This window comes from Lutzomyia longipalpis, chromosome 2, assembly GCF_024334085.1.
Source record: "Lutzomyia longipalpis isolate SR_M1_2022 chromosome 2, ASM2433408v1".
Taxonomy (NCBI): Eukaryota; Metazoa; Arthropoda; class Insecta; order Diptera; family Psychodidae; genus Lutzomyia; species Lutzomyia longipalpis.
The window spans coordinates 33994717-34015592 of NC_074708.1; the positions used below are offsets into that span (position 1 = coordinate 33994717).

At 30.9% G+C, this 20876-nt stretch overlaps 2 protein-coding genes across 25 annotated transcripts in view; both read right to left on the reverse strand.

The window, feature by feature from the left end:
* The window catches only part of LOC129790342 (clavesin-2-like), an 891203-nt gene that overhangs the window by 221761 nt on the left and 648566 nt on the right, over positions 1–20876 (reverse strand). Inside the window, exon 3 of the mRNA XM_055827819.1 lies at positions 5147–5178. The gene's annotated coding sequence lies outside the window, so the exon portion shown is untranslated. The remainder of the gene's footprint in view (positions 1–5146; positions 5179–20876) is intronic.
* The window catches only part of LOC129790146 (cAMP-specific 3',5'-cyclic phosphodiesterase), a 102672-nt gene continuing 86010 nt past the window's right edge, over positions 4215–20876 (reverse strand). For 11 of the 24 annotated variants that reach the window (XM_055827487.1, XM_055827485.1, XM_055827486.1 and 8 more), the window contains 8 exons: positions 15617–15793; positions 14601–14639; positions 11377–11478; positions 11131–11293; positions 10927–11020; positions 8437–9139; positions 6875–7400; positions 4215–5375 (listed from right to left, as the gene is read on the reverse strand). In XM_055827487.1, the coding sequence (XP_055683462.1) occupies positions 5241–5375; positions 6875–7400; positions 8437–9139; positions 10927–11020; positions 11131–11293; positions 11377–11478; positions 14601–14639; positions 15617–15793 (1939 nt within the window). In that variant the 3' untranslated portion in view covers positions 4215–5240. Of the gene's footprint in view, positions 5376–6874; positions 7401–8436; positions 9140–10926; positions 11021–11130; positions 11294–11376; positions 11479–12532; positions 13224–14600; positions 14640–15616; positions 15794–18409; positions 19095–20876 lie in introns of those variants that run through there. The other 13 variants (XM_055827477.1, XM_055827479.1, XM_055827475.1 and 10 more) reach the window with 9 other exon arrangements.

The following is a 20876-nucleotide window of genomic DNA, read 5'->3' on the forward strand; positions in this document are numbered from 1 at the left end:
TTGTGACGTCACTTCCTTGTCACAAAAAACCTAATTTCCCGTGAAAACTCGGCGGAAAACGCGAGAAAATTGCGAAAAACTGAAAAAGTGAGGGAGACGGATAGCAGGAAAATGCATCCGTTTCATTTTCTCTTGAGCAAATAGTACCAAAAATAGCGCCAATTTCAAAAAGTAGTCAAAAAATCATGAATTTTATATGGGGGCGCTATGAAGGGGGGCTCTGGGGGGAAAATGAATGTCGTGGGTGAAAACCGCCTGGTATCAGTAGACTCTGTACCAAATTTCATCACGATCGGACCAACGGTGTGGAAATGCATAGCTGAACAGACACGAAATTATAGAGAGACAAAAAAAAAATTAAATTAATAAATTTAAAAATTATGATAGCCGTGATAATTTTTTTTATAAAGTCAAGACAAATTGAAGCTTTTGAATTTAAAGACCTTTCGTTTTTTTTCATTTATTTTATTTTTTAATGTTCTTTTTCTCTTTCTCTCAAAACAAAACACTTCTCTTACATTTTACTTTTTTATCTGCTAAGGCTATATGAGTAACAGTCCAATGTCTATAGATTTCTTTTTTCAATTTATATTTTGTTTTTTTTTCTATTTTTTCACCAATTTATGTAAATAATTTAAAATTGTGTTAATTAATTCCAATGTAATTTGTCCTAGTATTAAGATAAATTTTTCACTACATTTTCTTCTTATTCTTCTTCTTTACTGGACATATCGTTTGGCATTTTCTCACGTATCCTTTTTTTTAGTTAAATAAATAAACATAAAATTCTTAAAATGTTCAATTTCAAATTCAATAATTATTAGAAATGTTTTTCTTTGTGTATAACTACTAATTTTCCGATTAAATATTTTTGTTTTTCATTTTTTTTTGTTATTTTTGCACTAACCTACAAAGTTTTCTCCCACATTTTTTTACTGTTTTTTTTTGGTATAATTTTTCATTTTTAAATGTTCCTCTTTGTTTTAAACTTATTGTGGAGATTTTTTTTATTATAATAGTTTTCACACCATATGTACTGTATGATTTCCACAATTTTCTTTTGCATATATGTAATACATGTATGTAGTATATAAAGAGCCTTTTCCTTTGAGAGTGTTTGTGGAGTTTTATATGTTTTTTCTTCACCCACTGTAAATACATTTTTTTTTCATTTTATTTACGGGAGAATACGAGAAAATGGGTTTGTGTGAACATTGGAAAAATGAAGGAAATTGGTGTAATGCATTTTGTTTATAAAATTTTTCGGTGTTTTTTGTGTGTTAAAATGTTTATAGAAAAAGGATTGAAGAAGTTGTGGCATTTGTTTCATTTATAATTCACAAAGTACATTCATCCATCTAAACATCGTCTTTTGTGAAATTGTCATGATATGATTTCATTTTCTTTTCACTCATTTTTGTTTTCTTTAAATTCTTCTAACTTCTTTTTCTTTTAAATTTATTCTTCAAACAGTATTTTACCAAGATGAAAAGTAATTTAGCTCCTTTTTTGTCCTTTAATAATAAATGTACCTACACGATTTACTATTTTTTTACGTTACTATTTTCAATTCATTCTTAAAATATTCTTGGAAAACTTTAAGCTCATTTCGGTTTCCGTTCTATTTCACTTTTCTTACTGATTTCTTTTTTTTTCAAATTCAGCACTATTTTCAAGACTCTTTCATTCGTTCTTTTTTTTTAATTTAGCCAACACTTTCTCTCAAAGAAATTGTGCAAAATAATAAAGTTGAGATTACATTTTTTTCTTAATTTTCAATTTTATTTCCAGTAGGTAGTTTGCTGCTATTTTTTTTCTTTCTCTCTAACATTCAGGATTATTTTTTTCTTCTAACATTGAAAGCGCTTTTTTCTCTAAAATTTATTCTCTTCTATGGACAGTTTCATGAGATATTAGTTTATGTAGCAATATACGTCTTCATTGCTTTGTAAGGCTTTTAAGATTGCCTAAAAAGGAAATTTTTGAATATTTATGAAAGATGCAAAATTCAAAGAAATTTTTGTCCAAATTTTTTTTTCACTTAAATACACAGAGGAGTGTATCAAAACAAAACCAAAATGTTTTAAAATAATTTTTTATGTTTAACTAAAATCAAAACATCAGTAAACAGCATAATTTTCAAAACAAAATTGTTCAAAATATTCAGAGATTAGCAAAGAAAATTTATTAAAAAAAATATGTATATTTCTTTAATGTTATAAGATTGAATTTGAAACAATTTGTAAGAAAATAACGGATTAAATTAGGAATATGCTACATTGGGGATTTTATTTATGATGTCTTTTTATACAGTAAAATTTTATTAATTTCCTCCAAATTTTTTTCCTAATTTCTTATGAGTTTGCATTCTTTTAAAAGTCATTTTCACCAACCACCTAAAAAAGAAAATAAGCGACGCCAGCGTCACTATATTTTAGATTTTTTCTCTAACTCTCACAATGTCTCCTACATTTTTATTTATTTGTTTATCTTGATGATTAGTAATATTGTTTTTTCTTCTATTTGAGAGTCTTTGCACAAATTCTTCTTTTCCTAGTTAATCTTTTTTGTTTGTTTGTTTATAGCATTTCCTCACAAATTTTTCATTTTCTAAAACATTCCCCAATAGCTAACGTTAATTAGTTTTTTTTTCTTGCTTGTTTTTTTATTAAAGAGATAAATTACAATTTGCCTTTTCCTCACTATCCTTGCTCTGTAATATTTTTTATGATGATTTTACTTCTTATTTTTTTTTACATAAAATTTCTATATATACTTCCTTCATATTCTGTTCTATATATAAGATGCTTTTCACACTATGTATGTATATGACGTTCATAACAAAGTTTTATTATTTTTCTTTAAAATTTATACTTTATGTAATTTAATAAATAATAAATTGAGGTACCTGCCCCAGAAAATTCAACATGTTATTACAATTTATATCATTTTTTTTATTACACATTCCAGCCAGCCAGAGAAAATATTTTTCATTTATATTTGCTTCATTTTTTCATTATAAGATTTGTGTGCTCTATATGCCTTTCTTTGTAGATATATAATTTTTTTCATATATATTTTTCAATGGGACAAATTGAGTAATATTCATCATTAGAAAACTATGAAAAAAATCTTCATTTCTCATGAAGAATATGATATTTTATATTTAAAATTTTTCAAAATATTTTCTCTCCATTTTTTTGCCTTTTCTTTCTTTTTCCACAAAAGTATATATCATTTTGTTGAAAGAAATTAAGAAAAAGTAAATGGCATTTAATTTGTGGCTTTTTTTTTATTAATATAATATCAGTGGCATGTTAACAAATTGGGTCTTTATACGAAGAGAAAACATTTAGAATAAAATAAACATTTTTTTTCTATACATTAGATGCTTTTCAAGGATCCTGCCTTGGTGTGCAAATATTTAACTAAATTATTTCTAAAAAGCATATATTGCCAGCACTTAAGTTAAAACAACAACAAAAAAATTAAGAAGAAACCAAAAAGAGAAATAAATTAAAACAATTTTCGAAAGTAAAATTTTCCCAATTTTATTTCCCTTTGTTTTTTTTTCTTTGCAATAAATTATTGTTTTCTTGGTATTTCAGCATAGAAATAGCGTCTCAATACCAATTTATGTGTTTGTTATATATTAGTTTCTGTGAATTTTTTTAAAATATATTTCAGAAACTTTTAATGGAGATTCTTCACACTTAATGCACTTGTGCTGTGCATTTGAAAGTTTTTCTCTTGATTTTCCTTTTCATTTTTTTTTCTAATTCTCGTGTATCCCCTTGTTTTTTTTTTTTAAACCCTTATTGCAGCCAAGAATTCATCATTCTACCTTAATTTTACATTAGCTATATATACTATATAATTACTTCTAAATTTTTTCTCAGTGTGTCAATAGTTTTTTTTTAATGATTACTATTCTTGATTTTTGTTTTAATTCTTTCCGTGTATAATACCCCTAAAAGATTTCTAAATAACTTTACATATACACTTTTTTTCATAATTATTTTCCCTTTTCGAATTTATTTCGTAGCTACGTTTTTTTTTAAGGAAGAATTTGTCTGTACAAAAGAGAGAAAATTAATGAATTCTCTGCATAAGATTCTAATGAAGAAAAGTATGTTGTATACTTTATTTTTTTCAAATGGTTCCCTAGTACCATTCCGCTTTTTTTGTTTACTCTTTTGGTAGGGTTTTGTTAAAAAAAAAAATAATAAAAAAACGGAACGAAGAGAAGAAAAGAGAATGACAAATAATTTCAAAAATTCAACAACTCACGATTTCCAATTACCCACGCAAAAAGGTAGGTGTAATTAAAAGTTAATTGTTTTTTTTTTGTATTCAAACTCTGCTGCCATTTTTGGCACAAAACAAACGAAAGAAATCTTTCTAATTTTTATCTGTGTATTTTTTTTGCTTTGAAAGATTTTGGAAAAGAAAGAATTTTAAAGTTGTATTCTGTAGAATTATTTTTATGACTTCTTTTGCTATCTTATTATATTTTATTCATATTACTTCAACGACACAACCTCCTTTTCTTGTAGCAATAATTGAACAAATACAATTTAGCTTGTTTTTTTTTCTCAAAATCTTTGTCTTGATATTTTTTTTTGTATTTTTTTTTTTATATTTTTGATCAAACAAAAACAATATAGTATACTCCATCGAGGAGTATAAAATCGGCAAATATTTAATTTACATTGAATGAATTAGAAAATAAAACGAATTGCTCTCAGACGATCACACATTTTTTTTCATTTTAATTTTTTTTTGTAAGAAAGCGTTTTCTAGGATGATTCGTGAATAAATATATGACGATATTCCTTCCCAAAAGTAAAGAAGAATTAAATATTTATTCACAATTTGTGTGTTGATAAAAGAATTAATTGATGAAACGTTCCACCAGCAGTTTTAGCAACAAATATAAGTTTTTTTTTTGGTATGTGTTCGACTGATTGATGTGATTTTTCTTTCACGTAAAATTGTCTTTCATTTTTTTTTTGGCGTGGAAGTGTCCTGTTTCAGGAATTTAGAGAGATTACGCAAAAGTCCCCAAAATCAGGATAGCACGAAAAAATCACATGTTATACCCTACCCGACATCAATTGCGTGTCCTCCACTTTTCATAATTTACTTTTCTCTTTTTCTTCTTTTTTTTTTGTTTATCTAATAAGCCAAAATGTTTGTGCTTTCTCGGAAAGCTTCCTGCATAGTCCGACCACTCTCCGTCACATCCCAATGTGCTGCGGTGAAATTTGACTAGTGGATGGTTTGACACCACTGCCGCCACCACCGCCCCCGCCAGAATCATCCTCTTCGTCATCTTCTCCACCCTCATTGTCAGAGCCCTCTTCAAGAGTCACCTGTAGAGAGGGCGAAAGGAAAACACTCAGACTAAACACACAAAAACATCATTTGCTCCACACAATATTATGCCACCAACAGAGTTGGTCCTATATTCAGATGAAGATTTGCTCTACTACCTACACGCACATTGTTTAATTTTGCTGCATGTTATGGAGAAAATGTTGCCAAAATATCTCTTCAAAGGATACATCGAGGCTTTAATTTTAAGCAAAAGCTATACCTCAATATATTTTCTTTTACCAAATTCTCTTTAAGAACAAATTAAATAAAACTTTACAAATCGACGCATCTTCTGCCCATTCTCCCCTATTTTGCTATTAAATTTCCCCCAAGACCTAATTTTAATCTATTTTAAATATAGAGAAAATAAACCTGAGAAAATCCTCTTATTTATATATTTTAAATTGAATTAAATAATTTTCCCATATTGAACATTGTAAGTTATGTATAATAAGAAATGGCATGGCTAAAGAAGAAAATTTAATTTCATGTCACGTATTAGCTGGAAAAGTAAATAAAATATGAGTTACAGCCTCACGTATAGTCAGTTAAATTAAAATTAAATCACTGCTTAATTTGCATAAGAATTCTTTCCGAAGGAGGGTGGAAAAAGGAAATTTTTTCGAGCGAAAATTGGATAAAAGCATTGAAGGATGTTCTAACGGGCTTTACACAGGGATGTAAATTAAAATTGACTGTGTGCGAATATTTTAGTATACATATAGGCATTTTTAACCATATTGTGGCATTTATCTTTTGAAATATGTATTTGTAGTAAAGCTTCGCTTTGGAAGCATAATTGTAATAACTCAAAAGAGCTCAATTAGAGTGGATTAAATGCGGGAAAGTTTATTATATTTTTTGAAAAGCTTTTTTTTTTGTTATTTTAGTGAATAATGTCCTGAGCTTTTAGCACTCTATTGATTGAGTTTTTATTGTTTTGTTGTAGGCCGTACACGCTGTACTACAAATTGGCCAGGAAATTAATTCTTGCAATTTCAGTAATTTTGTTCATTGGATTGTAATATATAAATGTGTAAATTTTGTACCAATTTAAACGTTTAAATATATTTGTGTTAAGTTACTCATGGAAAAAAAATTCTTATATATTTTTCTAAATACTTTTCCGAGCTATTGAACTATATATCTACTTGTAATTCAAGCTTCTTTATCTCGTTTAGTAAGTATAGAGATTTGGAGCTTTTTGAGAAAACTTTTTTAGTATTCTACATAACAAAAAATTCCAAGGAAAATTCTTGAAGCAAGCGAAGTTTGCACACAAGTTTCCAACACAACGAATATAGTATTATCCCACTATTATACTTTACTTGCTGAAATGTTGAGAAACTTCTAAACATAAAACTATATCTCGGGTAGTATAATGTTTAAGTGTAGTTCATAAAATGTCTTTTATTGTGTTGGAAAATATATTGCTGGAGTTTCACAGGCTAGAAAATATGTGTAAATAAAATAACACAAAAAAAAGAAGTTTTACCTGGAAGCGAATCTTATCATCACCATCATTGTCGTCAGATTGTGGTGGAGATGGCGGAATCATACTTTGGTAGTAGTCTCGATTCTCTTCTAGCGTATCGAGGATATCCTGGGCATCGGGATGCACGAGGTCGCCCCACGTTTCCCACAGTGGGTGCACAATGTAGTCAATAAAGCCCACCTGGGACTTTTCAATTGTGGCATTGTGTCGATCACACATTGGACTGATGTCCATACCATTTGCACGCTCTTTGTCGCCCTGTAGGAAGAATTCCTCCATAAGGAGTCCCACCCAGCGCTTGTACAGCGGCAGTGGCTTTGTGGGATTGCTCAAGTCAGCACAGTGAACCAGATTTTCCAGCACCTGTATCCGGTCTGTGTAGTTATCCAAGAGCAACACCCCACTGCCGGCCACCTTTTTCGTTTCCGTCATAGTCTTGAGGTCCGCCAGCAGACTCATGTGCTTAGACATGTCCGTCGACAGCACTATATCAATCACCATTTTCCTCAACGTCTGACGTTGTTTTCTGCGCAACAAAAAAAAATTACAGAAATATTATATAATTGAAATTTATATAAAGTAAAAGTATAGGATGATATATAACTTAGTTGTCATGGGGTAGTTTTTATTCCTTCTGAGAGCTTTATTGTATTAAATTCTCTTGTAAAAGTCTTACAAAAAGAACTTTCTTGGGGAGAGGAAAAAGAGAAGAAAGTTTATCGTCTTGTTTATCAACTATATAGAAAAAAATATTGTAATGTATAAATTGAATTTCTATCCTAAAACCCAACTTGTTGAGTGTTTGATGCGTTGTCCCATGAGGCCGTAAAAGGTTTCTTGCCCTCCCAAAAAAAAAATCAATGGCATTCAATAATGACAAACTCTCACAAGAAAATCTGATATTCTTGCTCGTCTTTTGAGAAGAGAAAAAATAGATATATGTATATTATAGAAGAGAAAAGAATGAGGCATAAAAGGAGGGTCGAAGAGTCAAAGATTAATTTTCAATACTTTTCACTCCCTTTAGTTTCTTCACATTGAGGGGCGAAAATTTATCTCATTTCCTGTTGTCACCACCAGATTCTCTCACTTATATATAAGGGAAAAAAAAATTATGTGAAAAGGGAAGACTAAGGGAAAATTTTGATGAAAGATGTGTGAAAAGAACTTGGAAACTTTTTCCATCTGACGTACGTAAAAGTTTATGATATGAATAAAAGCTCGAAATAAATTACTTTTATGGGAAATGTAATTAAGGAAAATCCAATACAGAGACACTTTCGAGTTCTAAATATATGCTTCATATATGGAAATTGAGTTAAATTTGTTCTAACCACTCAATACATATATAAAATAAATTCTATTATATAAAATTTAAATTAAATTTTGGTTTAGAATAATGCTGGTAAAAGAAAATTAGATGGGATTGCTAAAAGCTCTAAATTCCATTTTAAATCCAACACTCAACAACAGAATGTCTTTTGGGAAGCTTTCCTGGAATCCTTACAAAGCTCTTTCTTATCCAGTCATATGTAAATATAACAACAAAAAAGTTTACTTACTTTTGAATATTACAGAAGATATCACATCCTTGATTTTGAAGTAATTTGAAGGCAACAGCTAAATGATGATTTTCCAGCACCGATTCATCATTGTACATTATCGCTAATTCCGAACTACTGTTGATGAGAAATTGATTGGTGAGCCCGGGATGATCAACGTCGTGGATGCAGGCGGCGAAGAGGGCACCACACACCTCGAGTGGCGTAAAGACACTCTCAAGGGCGGGCGTATTGAGAAGGACATTTGTGCTTTGGGTCACATCGGCGGCATGGAGTGAGTTGTGAAATGGATTATCCTTCACGTAGTGATCCTCGAGCGTTGCCATGAATGCGATGAATGTTTTCGGTGGTATCATCAAGACGCTGAGGAGATCACGTGAGGAGAACACGGAGTACGCGACGCACGTGAGGGGGCGATTGCACGTGAGATCGCCAATGCGGAAGATATCGATGCCCCAGGTATCGAGGTCACCCAGGAGAGTGCCTAGCTGTGTCTCGTGCGGCGTCTCAACGCCAAACGTTGGTAAACGCTCACCCGTGAATGAGTTGGTGTGCGACAACGGCCGACGTACCCCTGAAATCTGTGACATTGGCGGCCCACCGAAGCGTGGCGATCGACTACGCGGATGTGAAGTTGACGTTATATTAGCCACCTCATTCTCATCAATGCGCAGCGATGGCAAATCAAACTCCTGCTGCTTGTCTGCAATGGCACACAGGAGAGTTACATTATATACATATAGAAGATCATTTTGTATTCATCAACATTGCATGACATTTTTCATTAGGGACCCAACCCCACTTGGAACTCATGAAAAGCTCTAGAATAATAAATGGGGGTGTTGCTCCTGAGGTCTCGTGGGAGATTAATATCGAAAAATGCGGAATGGAAAAATTATTATGAGAATACTCATAGGGGAAAAGTCACAAGTTCCACTTTTTTTTACATTTTTTTTTATAATTACAGAAAAACCTTTCTTGTGGAACAATAAATTTGTTTATGAGTTTCACTTGAGCACCCACATACATAAATAAAACCTACTATGCAGGGATTGTAAAATACATTTTCTTTTTTCTTATCCTTTTGTAGAAGAAAGTATCTACGTCTCATCGCATTTCATTCGACATATGTGGAATTATGTATATATAGCTACATACATAATGTTGTGGGTAGTATAATGCTTAGGCACAATGAAATTATGATTCTAAATCCATTTTCTTTTTTTTTTAATACCTCAACAGATCTTTAAACTCTTTGAATCTCAGTCAGCATATTTAAAGCATTTCATGAAAAATATGTTTTTTTTACATTTTATTACACCAACGTTACTACAATTTTCTTGGTCTGTGTAGTAAAAATCAATGAAATACTACCAGATGAATTAGTTCTTGTTCATTAAAATTAAATTGGAGATTTAGCAACAAAGAATTGTTGAAATATTTTTTTTAATCAGCACGAATTCATCATTTGAATGAGGAATAAATTTAAATGGGATAATTAGATTTTTTTTTAAAATCCGTCTTGGAATTACAAGAAGTCGCTAAATGCTAATTTTCATTCAAATTATCTGTCTACCCCCTAAACTGCCCACCCCTAAATCATTTATATTTGATTACGACGCTTATTTCTGGAGAAAAAAAGAACACAATAACAAGATCAAAAGATGTAAGAAATCATTTTCACATTCCTCCATTTTTTTTTTCAAGATGGCAATTTTTTCTTTTGTCCCTATTACCTGCCAGACGGGAAAATTGCTGTTTTCACCTTGGCTTACAACGCTCAAAATTAAACGTTGCCGGAGATGAAAAGGATTATCTCAAATATAATTTCAGCACAAAACATTCCATAGAATATTATTCTATGTATATACCCGGAATAATTGTGTACGGTACACAATGGCACATAAGGAGACATTAAGGTATTTAGTCGAGTGGAAATGGTATAAATGAAATATTCGCTCCTTTACTTATGAATTTCAAATGAACTTTGAAGAGCTTTCACCCTACACAAGGTATGTAGTTGAATGTTCAACCACAGATGTTGCAAATACATTCAAATGTAGGTAGTTAAAATGTAGTAAATATTTTATGAAAAAAACTGCGAGTGATTAAAAGATTTTTCACGGAAATACACGAAAAGTTTTCAAAAGAAAAAAAAACTTAATGCGAAAAGCTAATCTGGCTTTCCTTTTTACATGTTGCGCAGAAAAGAAAAGTTTTCCATTTCATTGCATTAAAAGCTTTATACAGATAGCAATAAACAACATCTTCAAATTATATACATTCAAATGAACAATACGTGAACATTGCTAAATATTGAATAATTTAGCTTATGGAGTGTGAATTTTTAATCAATTAAATGGGGGAAGATTTTCTCGTGTGGAAATTTTCGCAATAATAAATGGGATTTCAACAAAAAGGACACGAAGAATGTTTTAACATCTTGAAAATTGAATGGAAGTTTGTTGGGAAAGGGCGTGTGAGACTTACCCAAAAACGTCGAACAGATGTATTCGGAAATTTGATTGCCAGATCGACTGGATTCACTGAAGTGTGACAACTCTTTGTTCAGCATTCTCTTGAACTGGAAGGATGAGCACGAGTAATGCGATTTATTAATTAAAATTGCTTGTGGGTCTTTTTTTTTCTCTACAACATCTTCATCTTCCAACAACTCAATTTGGGGAATATTACCTTCAATGATGCCATATCTGAAACACTTCGATGGGTCTGGATGGTTTCCAATTGATCCAGGCACCAGTCCAGCTCCTCCATCGTGTCATGCGCCAGTCGAACGTATGATTCATCTCCGGGATTTAAGGGTTTCGGCAATGGAGCATTCGTTTGTCGTTTTGATCTGCGTAAAATATTTCAAATTTTAATTATTAAAATATTTTTCTTTTTCACTTCAAGATGTTCTTTTAGGCATCTTCCACTTACTTGCTAGTGTTGACATTTGTTAAATTGAGAAAATTAATCCGTACAGATCGAAGGCTCGCCAGGATCTGAGCGAATGGTGTCACTATCAGATCTTCGCCATGACTGGAATAATTAATTAAAAACTTTCATTAAAATGGGAAAAAATCATGAATTTAATGCTTTAAATCTTCTTCGCGCGATGTATAAGAAGATTTTTACGATGATGTTCTTTCCCCCATGCTTAAATGTGTGCTATATTGTATCAATTATCAAAATCAAATTCTATTTATTAAAAAGCTAGAAAAAATGTTTATCACTCAAAATTATTATTTGAATTTTCACTTTAAGATTAATCTGTATTTCAAAAACAAAAAAAAAAGAAAATTAATATTAGTACCTATAGCAGGTGATTTAAGAGGTTATTTTTATTATATTTTTCTTGAAGCCTTTAGCAGATCTAAAATATCTAGAATTTTCTATATATTAAAAGCTGATGAATTTATAATTTTTAAAAGTTTTTTTTGTAAAAAAAAAGAAAATAAGAAAATCAAACTATTTATTTAAAAATAAAATTAATTTCATGTGTTTTTTAGTGATTGAAATAATGGAGGTGATTGAAAAACTAAAGACGATAGGAATGCTTTTTTTCTAATTAATAGACTTGCAAAATGGCAGCATACATAGAAAGCGCTTGTTAGAGCAATCGATAGAATTGCGTATAATAATGTGTGCGTTGCAATAGAAAAGCGAACAGAAACAAACAAAGTGTTATTGAATTTTTAAATTGCAATCTAAACACCTTCAGTTGTTCTACAAAATACATATATAAGAATTAAATTTGAAGAATAAAAAAAGCTTTGGTGAATCCATCAAGAGTTCCAAAAAAATGTAAATTGTTTTGTATTAATGTGTATGTATTCTAATGATTTTTAGTGTCAGAAAATTATGGAAAAAATATTACAATATGAAGATTAATTAGTTTTTTATTAATTAATTCTCTTTAATTCATTTCAACTGAGATTTTTCCTTGTAATCTTAGTTTAAAAGTACGTAGAAAGAGCTATTATATAGATATTAGAATTACATATACATATAAACTGTTTCGAGCACAATTGAATTTCAATTTGTTATTTTCAAGTTTTTTTTTGGGGAAAATAGATTAAAAAAATCATTTTACCGAAGAAACATGGTCTCCGGATCTATACATCTACTCTTAACGTTCCCCGTCTTGGCAGCTTTAAAGAACATAAAATATGCGAAAGAACGACAATTTTTGTACGAACACTACACTAAATGTGATGCTAATCCACCAGAACAAATCGGTTTTTTGGACTACTGTTCACTTTGTAATTAATATCACGTCCCCGAAAAATCATTAAACTTGAACTTTTAAAAAATTCCGATATTTTTTTTCTTGCAGTAATTAAATAAATAAAAAAGTAGCGAAAAAATTCCGATGCTTTTTCAAACGCACAAAAAAACACACCATGCTCCTCACAAACAATACTTGGGAGACACTGAATACACTCGGGGAAGAATCGTAGCATTTGAGCCATTGAATCGCAACAATTATCACTGATAATCGCTGTCTGTGGAGCTTCTCACGATACTGAATTTTCCTCACAATTTCATCACTTATTCGTACTAGATTTTTTTTAGACTTGAACAAAATTGCAACAGAGAACCCTATTGGTAATTTTCAACCTGTGTTTCCTATGCTTGAAAACATGGATTGAGTGTAGGAAGGTACAATACAATGCAAAAGAATTGGTACACCCAGTTAAAGAATTAGAATTTAAAGGAGTTTATTCATTTTGAGGCTTAAAAATAATATTAAAAATTATGTTTTAAACTTCGAAGATTACTGTTAAGGTTTCTAAAGATTCAAGAGAATCAAATGAATGTTGAAAAAATACTGAAGGATCCCAAGCAATATTTTCCGTGAATGATTTACAGATTTAAAATTTTCTTTCCCACATTTATATATTTTTCAAATTCACCAAAGTAAAGGAAATTTATCTTACTTTAAAGTACTATAGAATTTATTATAATACCTAAATTTTCATAAATTTTTGTATGAATTTATTATTGGCTCAATATCTGGAGATGGAATAATCGTAAATTCCAAGAGTTGAATTTACTTATCTACCTTTCCCCGCGCAATTTGCAAAGTGTTTACGTTCCTCATGCATGAACTGTATGTTATTTAGATATTGATATAGCATTTTTCACGACGAGCTATTCTCAAGTTCATTGTTTCCTTCGGAAAAATGTGTATGTATCGTAAATATATGTTTCAAAAAAATGCAAGTAAAAAGTGAGAAAAGAATGAAATCATTGCGTGTTGAAAAGTACACAGTATAATGCAGAGAAAACTATAGTGGTTGTGATAACAAAGAAGAGAATACAAAAGTTTTTGCATAACGCTTCACAAAAAGCATTGGAAAATCATATGGGGGTGTTAAAAAAGAAAATGTTTGAAAAATACGTCGAAAACCAGCATTTTCAGTTTTATTTTTCATGTGTTTGTATTTTTTTATCTAATGTGAAATAAGTATTTTATATACCGACAATATTACTCTGTTTACGAGTTCAAGATTTTTTCTGTTATAATAAAAAAAATTTGCAAACATTTAAATTTCAAAACGAGTAATTGAAAACTCTGAAAAAAAATCTAAAGTTCGTAAACAGATTAATAGAATATTAGAAAAAAAATCTGATTGGTTTGTTGCAACAAGCTTTATTGGTGCATCTCGGATTCTCTGTGAAAATGACTTAAAAAATGCATAAAAATACGATATTTTGCAAAAACAGAACATCAAAAATCAATGGAAAATCACGCAACAAAAATTAATTTTCTCATGAAAGGCGCCGATAAGTTATTTTCGTGTCATTTGCTTAAAATAATTTCCAAAAGCTAGCACAAATCGTGTATTGGTGAAAAGATGGAATTTGAAAATGCTTAAATTATCATTGTAAAAAGAAATTATATATTACGTGAGCAAATAGAAAAATGATGTGTGCTGATCAAGTGCAGATGGAGTGAAAATTTAACGAGGACCAAAATAATTTTAATTTTAATTGAAAACAAGAACTCCAAAACAAACTTGTAAGGTATATAATTAATTGGCATATTTTATTGCTGTACAAAAAAAGTCTGCTTTAGGAGAATTTCAATTCGCTGAGCAGAAACAAAGAACGCAATAAAAAAAAATGTCAGATGAAATCAAAATCAAAATACGTACGCTCTTTCCATTAAAACGGGCGGCTCTGTTTCTTTGAACCTGAAATTATATATCGTGCCTTGTCTTAATTTACAATTCCTTCTCCATCTTTTCATCTATAAAACATTTTCTTTTCTATTAAAAAATATATACATATTGTATTAATTTGTCTGATTTTTCATATTGAGTCGCTTTACTTCTCATATGTATACCCCTTATGGAAAATTCAACTTTATTATGTTTGATATAAAATAAAAAGTATGTTGATATGTATATAGAAGAGAGACACAAACATAAGAAAGAATGTAGAAAATGATTTATGAAGCTTCAATTTTACATTAATATAGTAGAGGATTACCCAATTTTTTCTCAACATCTATACAAAATGAGTAAAGTAATACAAACTTAATCAAAGCTCAGACACGTGTTAAAATATAATTTTCTTTCTCTTATAATTTATAATTTTTTGTCGAATTTGAAATAAAAAAAAGTTATTACTAAAAATATTCATAAAAATGAAGTCTGAATATTAATAAAGTTTTAATCAGAAACAAAAAGTCTCTATTACACGTGTCATTGCTGTTAATTTAGTTTGAGCAAGAGGGAGTACAAGTATGTGTAATAAAATTTATACTATTAGAAGAGGAGTTAGTGTTAATTAAAGAACTTCCTCTCTACCAAAACGCTCCCAGAAAAGCTCGGAAAGGGATGAAAGAGGAAGCTTATGACCACCACTTTTCTACATTACAACATTTCTAAGATTCCTGCATGAACTTCAACTTTATTTTCTTCTTAATGACCAAAGGTTTTCCATTAGGTGTGGAAATTTTAAGGGTAAGTTGTGTCTCTGGTAGGATTATTGTCAATACTTTTTTTAAATTAAATTAATATTCACAAATTTCAAAATAATATGTCTTGTCGTATTTTAGGTAATATTTTGCAGTCTGTGGATATAGAATAATATTTTCGTCTAATTTATGATTATTTTGTAAATTTATATTTTGGAAAAAAGTCCTTCTATCAATAATTTACTGTACCTCTCGCTCGCGATGCTGGAATTACGCGACATTGATTTCGGCGACATCTCAAAGTCCGAATCGGATCTATACAGGAAGGATTCACGTCGCTGTGGCAAGTTCTGCAGGACGAGTCCTGCACTTGGCGATCCACCCTCCAGGGGTGATCGCGCACCTTGACCATTCTCCACATCGAAACTGCAAAGAAAACAAAGAGAATTTTACGATAAATGGAAAAATTCATATAATAGAGACATACATATCTTTCGATAGAAAATATCCCCTCCCCAAGTCCTATCATTTTTATTGAATAAAGTTTTCACCGTAATTGCACTTTTGCATTGTTCGAAAAGCTAATCAATCCCATTCTTATCGCTGTCCTCTTTTCCGATCTCTCTTCCATAGCGCTGACAATAGATGTGAGGACAAATAACAATGAATGAAGTTTATTTCCCTTACCACAAGAGTCAAAACACAAAGAATCCTCCTATGCGTCATGAACTTTTAGTATTTTTTATATACATAATGCATTATAGATAATGTAGTATATATAGTATTTATATTGTATTCTATATTAGCAATACAAACAAATTACGTACTATCGATTAGTAAGTTTTTCTTGAGGCTTCAGGAAGATTCAATTTCTTACTCAAGAAACATTATTTAAAAGGAATAAACAAAAATAATTTATATCACATGAAAAATCTAGATATTAGAGTCAACAGCATAAAAGTTAATGTTATTTTCCCATTAAGAATATTTTCGGAAAATACACCATAATATTTAATAATGACAATAAAGAGGAAAACACGGAATGCCCCCAGTAAGTATCTACATTACAGACTGTGAAGAGTTCCCATTTGTTAATGTTGTTACACGATGTCAGAAACATACTATATTCACCTACAATGTATACCCCTGTTATACTAATAATATGGATGTTGGAGCCTTTCTCTCATTTTCTCTCATCCCTATTTCAAGCACAAACTATGGTAGTTTTGCCTATAGAAATACCTACCCTGGCATTTCTCTTTGTTTAAATTAATTTATGTTTCTGATTAACCTGTTGAAGCAGATATTAATTAACATAAGTCGATTAGAATGCATAATAATATTCCTCAATAATATACAAACAATCAAAAGCAACAGATTGATTATTTAATCCATAGACCTTTGGCACAAAAGGATTTCTATCTAATCTGTGTTTGAACAATTTGATTTGTAATAAATAGAAGAAGAAAAAAAAAGAATAATTTCAATTTTCTTTTTAAATAATTTAGAAAATTAAATAATAAAATGTTTGTGTATCACACAAGGAAAAGTTATTTTCATCATAAAATAAAGTTATGTTGAGCGAGTTTATTATATAAATCGATTTTATTCAACATGTAGTTAATTTTGAGTTGATGTGGAAAAAGGATTACCTCTAATTAATATTTTGAGTGACTTGGAGGGAAAATGTGTAGTCAATTTATGAAAGTTAATTTGCATTAATGGATTTCAGAACGAAACTTTGTCTTTCACACTGGGTGAATGAGCAGAAAGCTATATAGTCATTCCCAGAAAGCACATCAAGGAAATGAGATTTCGACCACAAACGCTACTTCGTACTTCGTCCATTGTCCATGAAGAGAAAAGCCAATTTTCTCCTAGCAAACCTTCCAACATGTGTGTCCTTTAACTTAACAATATACCACCATTGCACACAAACCAGAAGTTTACATGATGAATTTTATCATTAACGATATCACGATGGAACATAAATCAATACGAAAGGGGCGAAAGGGGTAACGAAATGTTATAAAATCCAAAATAAATGCGCGTAGATCATGTCTCAGATATGCAAATATGTTGCAAACGCGAATATTATTTAATCAAATAGAACGTGATTTTGTAGCCACGAATACATGCATATAGCTCTCAACTAATTTTGAAAATTAATACACTGAAGTTTTATCTATCTATGTGAATAAATACGAGTGAAAATGGGAATAAAGGCACGTAAATGCAGGGAAAATAAAAAAAATCATATAGGTCTATATTGATAATGTTTCAGTTTTTCAATCACTCTTTCCATTTGATTGATAAATAAAATATTGATATAGGTACAAGACTGTTTATAAGTAGGTAGGATTGAATTAGAACTCATAATAAAAATTATAAAATATTTCTTTTCTTAAATTCTCAGACAAAACAATTGGAAATCAAAATAAGGAATAGATTTTATTCCTTAAGACGCAACAAGAAAAAAAACACCATCAAGTAATCACATGACTAAGACCTACAACCACATGAATGCAAATTGCACCAGAGCGCCAATTATATGATTTAATTGAGAGTGAGCAATTAAATCCGAACATCCAACACTTTTCATTTACTCCCTTCCCATTTACCGGATCATTTATGTAAAATTGACTATAGAACGTAGAGAGATGAAATAAATGCACCAATTAATTGGGATACTGAAGCTTTATTGCGGAGCAAAAAAAAAGTTTGCATTCCTTTATGTACTCGCGCACTTCAACACTTACTTATATAGGTAAATAGGAAAACTATATACAATTTAATAAATTATTTTTACATCGCAGGAAAAACGATAAATCATTTTTATATCGATTTTTTGTTGTAGGTACATTATAAAAAAATGCAAATTAATGAGTAATTAAATTCATTTAATGTTTCTCAATAAAAATATTTTACATTACTGGTTTGTAAAATATACAGGTAATAAAATACCCGAATGAGAAAATTAATCAAACAAGTTGATATTTCACAGAAGATTTTTTAATGGAAAAAAAATATATTTTGTAATACCTTCCAGTGGTGCGACGACGCCCACCGGGCGCCGCCACGGTGCGTGGTCCATACCGACGAATACGACCGCTTGAACGTCGATTACCGACAACGCGTGCACCTTCAGAACTACGGCGTCCATCAGGTGGCAAGAGAACCTCGGAAGCACCACTTGTGGAAACAGTGGATGCCGTTGAGTCACCGCGACGCGAAAAGGACAACGTTGCACCACTTGCTGTGGTCACAGTTGAATCACTTCGCGAAAATTGTGTATCAGATGCATTGCTTTGCTGACGTAGCGTCCGGGCTACCGTGGTTACAGACGACTGACGCCGTGCTGCCGTTTGACCACTAGCAGCCGTCGACAGGGACGACGAGGAGGACGTCGTGTCATTCTGCGAACTACAATTGACCGTCAGTGCCGCCGTTGGCGACTGGGGTTCATTTACAGGGGGCAGCATCCCCCCACGTCCCTCTCGTCTCACTCCTAATCGAGCCAATGCGCGCACAAGAGCAAATAACACGAAGAACGTTGCAATCATATCACAGCCACATCCTTTGGAATTGTTCCACTTAATCTGCCACAGAGTCTACGTCTCACTTCTTCTCCAGTGCGAGAATACCTCGTCAGAGTTTCTTATCTATACTAGTCATGTAAATAAACAGCTGGCTTTTGGCTATTACATTTAATCTCACCTGAGAGACACTTGTATGTATTTTTTTTTATCTGTTGCATTCACTTATTCATGTGCAAATAAAATGCAATGCTGACAAATTTAACTTAAGTATACAGTGATGTTGTAAACATGTATTTCATTCATATTCATAAATATGTGTACCTGTATATATTTATGGAATTATTTATCGATAATATTATGTACCTACTATTACTTTTTTTTTAATTTCATGCAAAAACTTGACAAAGATGCCATCTTCGTACACATTGTACATGAAGACCTTCAAACAGACAGGTTAAACGGAGGTAAGTGGAAGGAAGAAGTGCACACAAACATGTAGAACTTTTCAATATTCATTGAATATTATCCAAAGGTAGAAATTCTCCTATATTATATATTTTATATACATAGGTAATAGAAAAGCCGATGAATATAAATTCATACTTGATTGCTTTTCTTTCACCCGTAATCCCGAGAGAGAGAAAATGAAATGGATATTTTACGGTTCATAGCATAGGAGTGATTTTGTGAGAATGTGGGTGGCTCTCAATGCATTTAGAGGGTTCAATGTTTCATTGAGCGATCATAAAAAGCCCTTCCCCCCACACAATTTCTCGTAATGCAACATTCTAACCATTTAGTTAGGAGAAAATATTTGTAATATACGCTCGGTGCAAGTAGTGTGTTTTGTCTTCGGAAAAATAATTCGATGGAAAGCTCTTCATATTTCTATGCTATGTGTTTTTGCTTTGTACACAATTTCTTTGCAAGAGAAAAATCTTGTTATTTTTCATGTCAATCCAATGCAATTTCTTTTTAAATCTCCATGGAAAAGAGAAAAGAATTTTTCTCTACATGAGAGGAAATTGCATCTCCTCTATGAATATCATATTTCTAAATAATTATTTTGTAAACGATTAATCGATAGATAGAATAGATTGACATTATGTATATTAACGGGTTAATTGGAGTACCCTTTCTAAATAATCAACATTATTTATTACTCTCGGTAGACCATTTTATGGCTTTATATAATATCATTTTCCACCCACTGAGTTGGTAAATTATATTGCTTTAGCACTCATCAATCAACTAAACTCATATTTGCTCTTCACTTGATTTTATACAAGAAAAAAGTTTATAAATGATTATAGACAAAAGAATTCTTCATATCCTTTCTCATTGGAGTTTTAATTTATTTTCTACGTGAAATTATTGTGCAAAAAGAGCTCTCCAGTATTCATGGATTGTCATTAAATACCCATACTTTGTGTATTCCAGTACCTACACATAATGTATGTACCTGTAAAACATGCCCTTAAAAATTGATTTTGAAAACACGCCTGAATCTTCTGTCGATCCACTTCACTCCAATTTTACTCCAAGGGTTGTTGAAAAATATTTATAGGTATATATTCATCAAATTTATGCTTCTTCTCTTTCATACACACTCAGCAAAATATATATTTATGACATGCTCGTCTACATTTTGACGTCACAATGAGATTTAATATCAAAATGAGATGATAACTCGAGTGTTGAAATTTGTCGCTCGTTGGAATTTAATAGCATATACATTGCTGGATTGGTTCATCGGCAATATCTCGTCGTTCAGCGAGTGATTAAAAGTTAGCTGAGTCAATTGAGAGGTTTGCAGAAAACACACATTGATACCACCATTGTGAAAAACTTTATCTATTCATTAATATTTTATTCTAAATGTTCTGAACTAAAAACAATTAAATTTATAGCTAATAACGATCTCATTTGTTGGCCAATTAATCTATTTCCTAAACTATTCTACTAAGTAT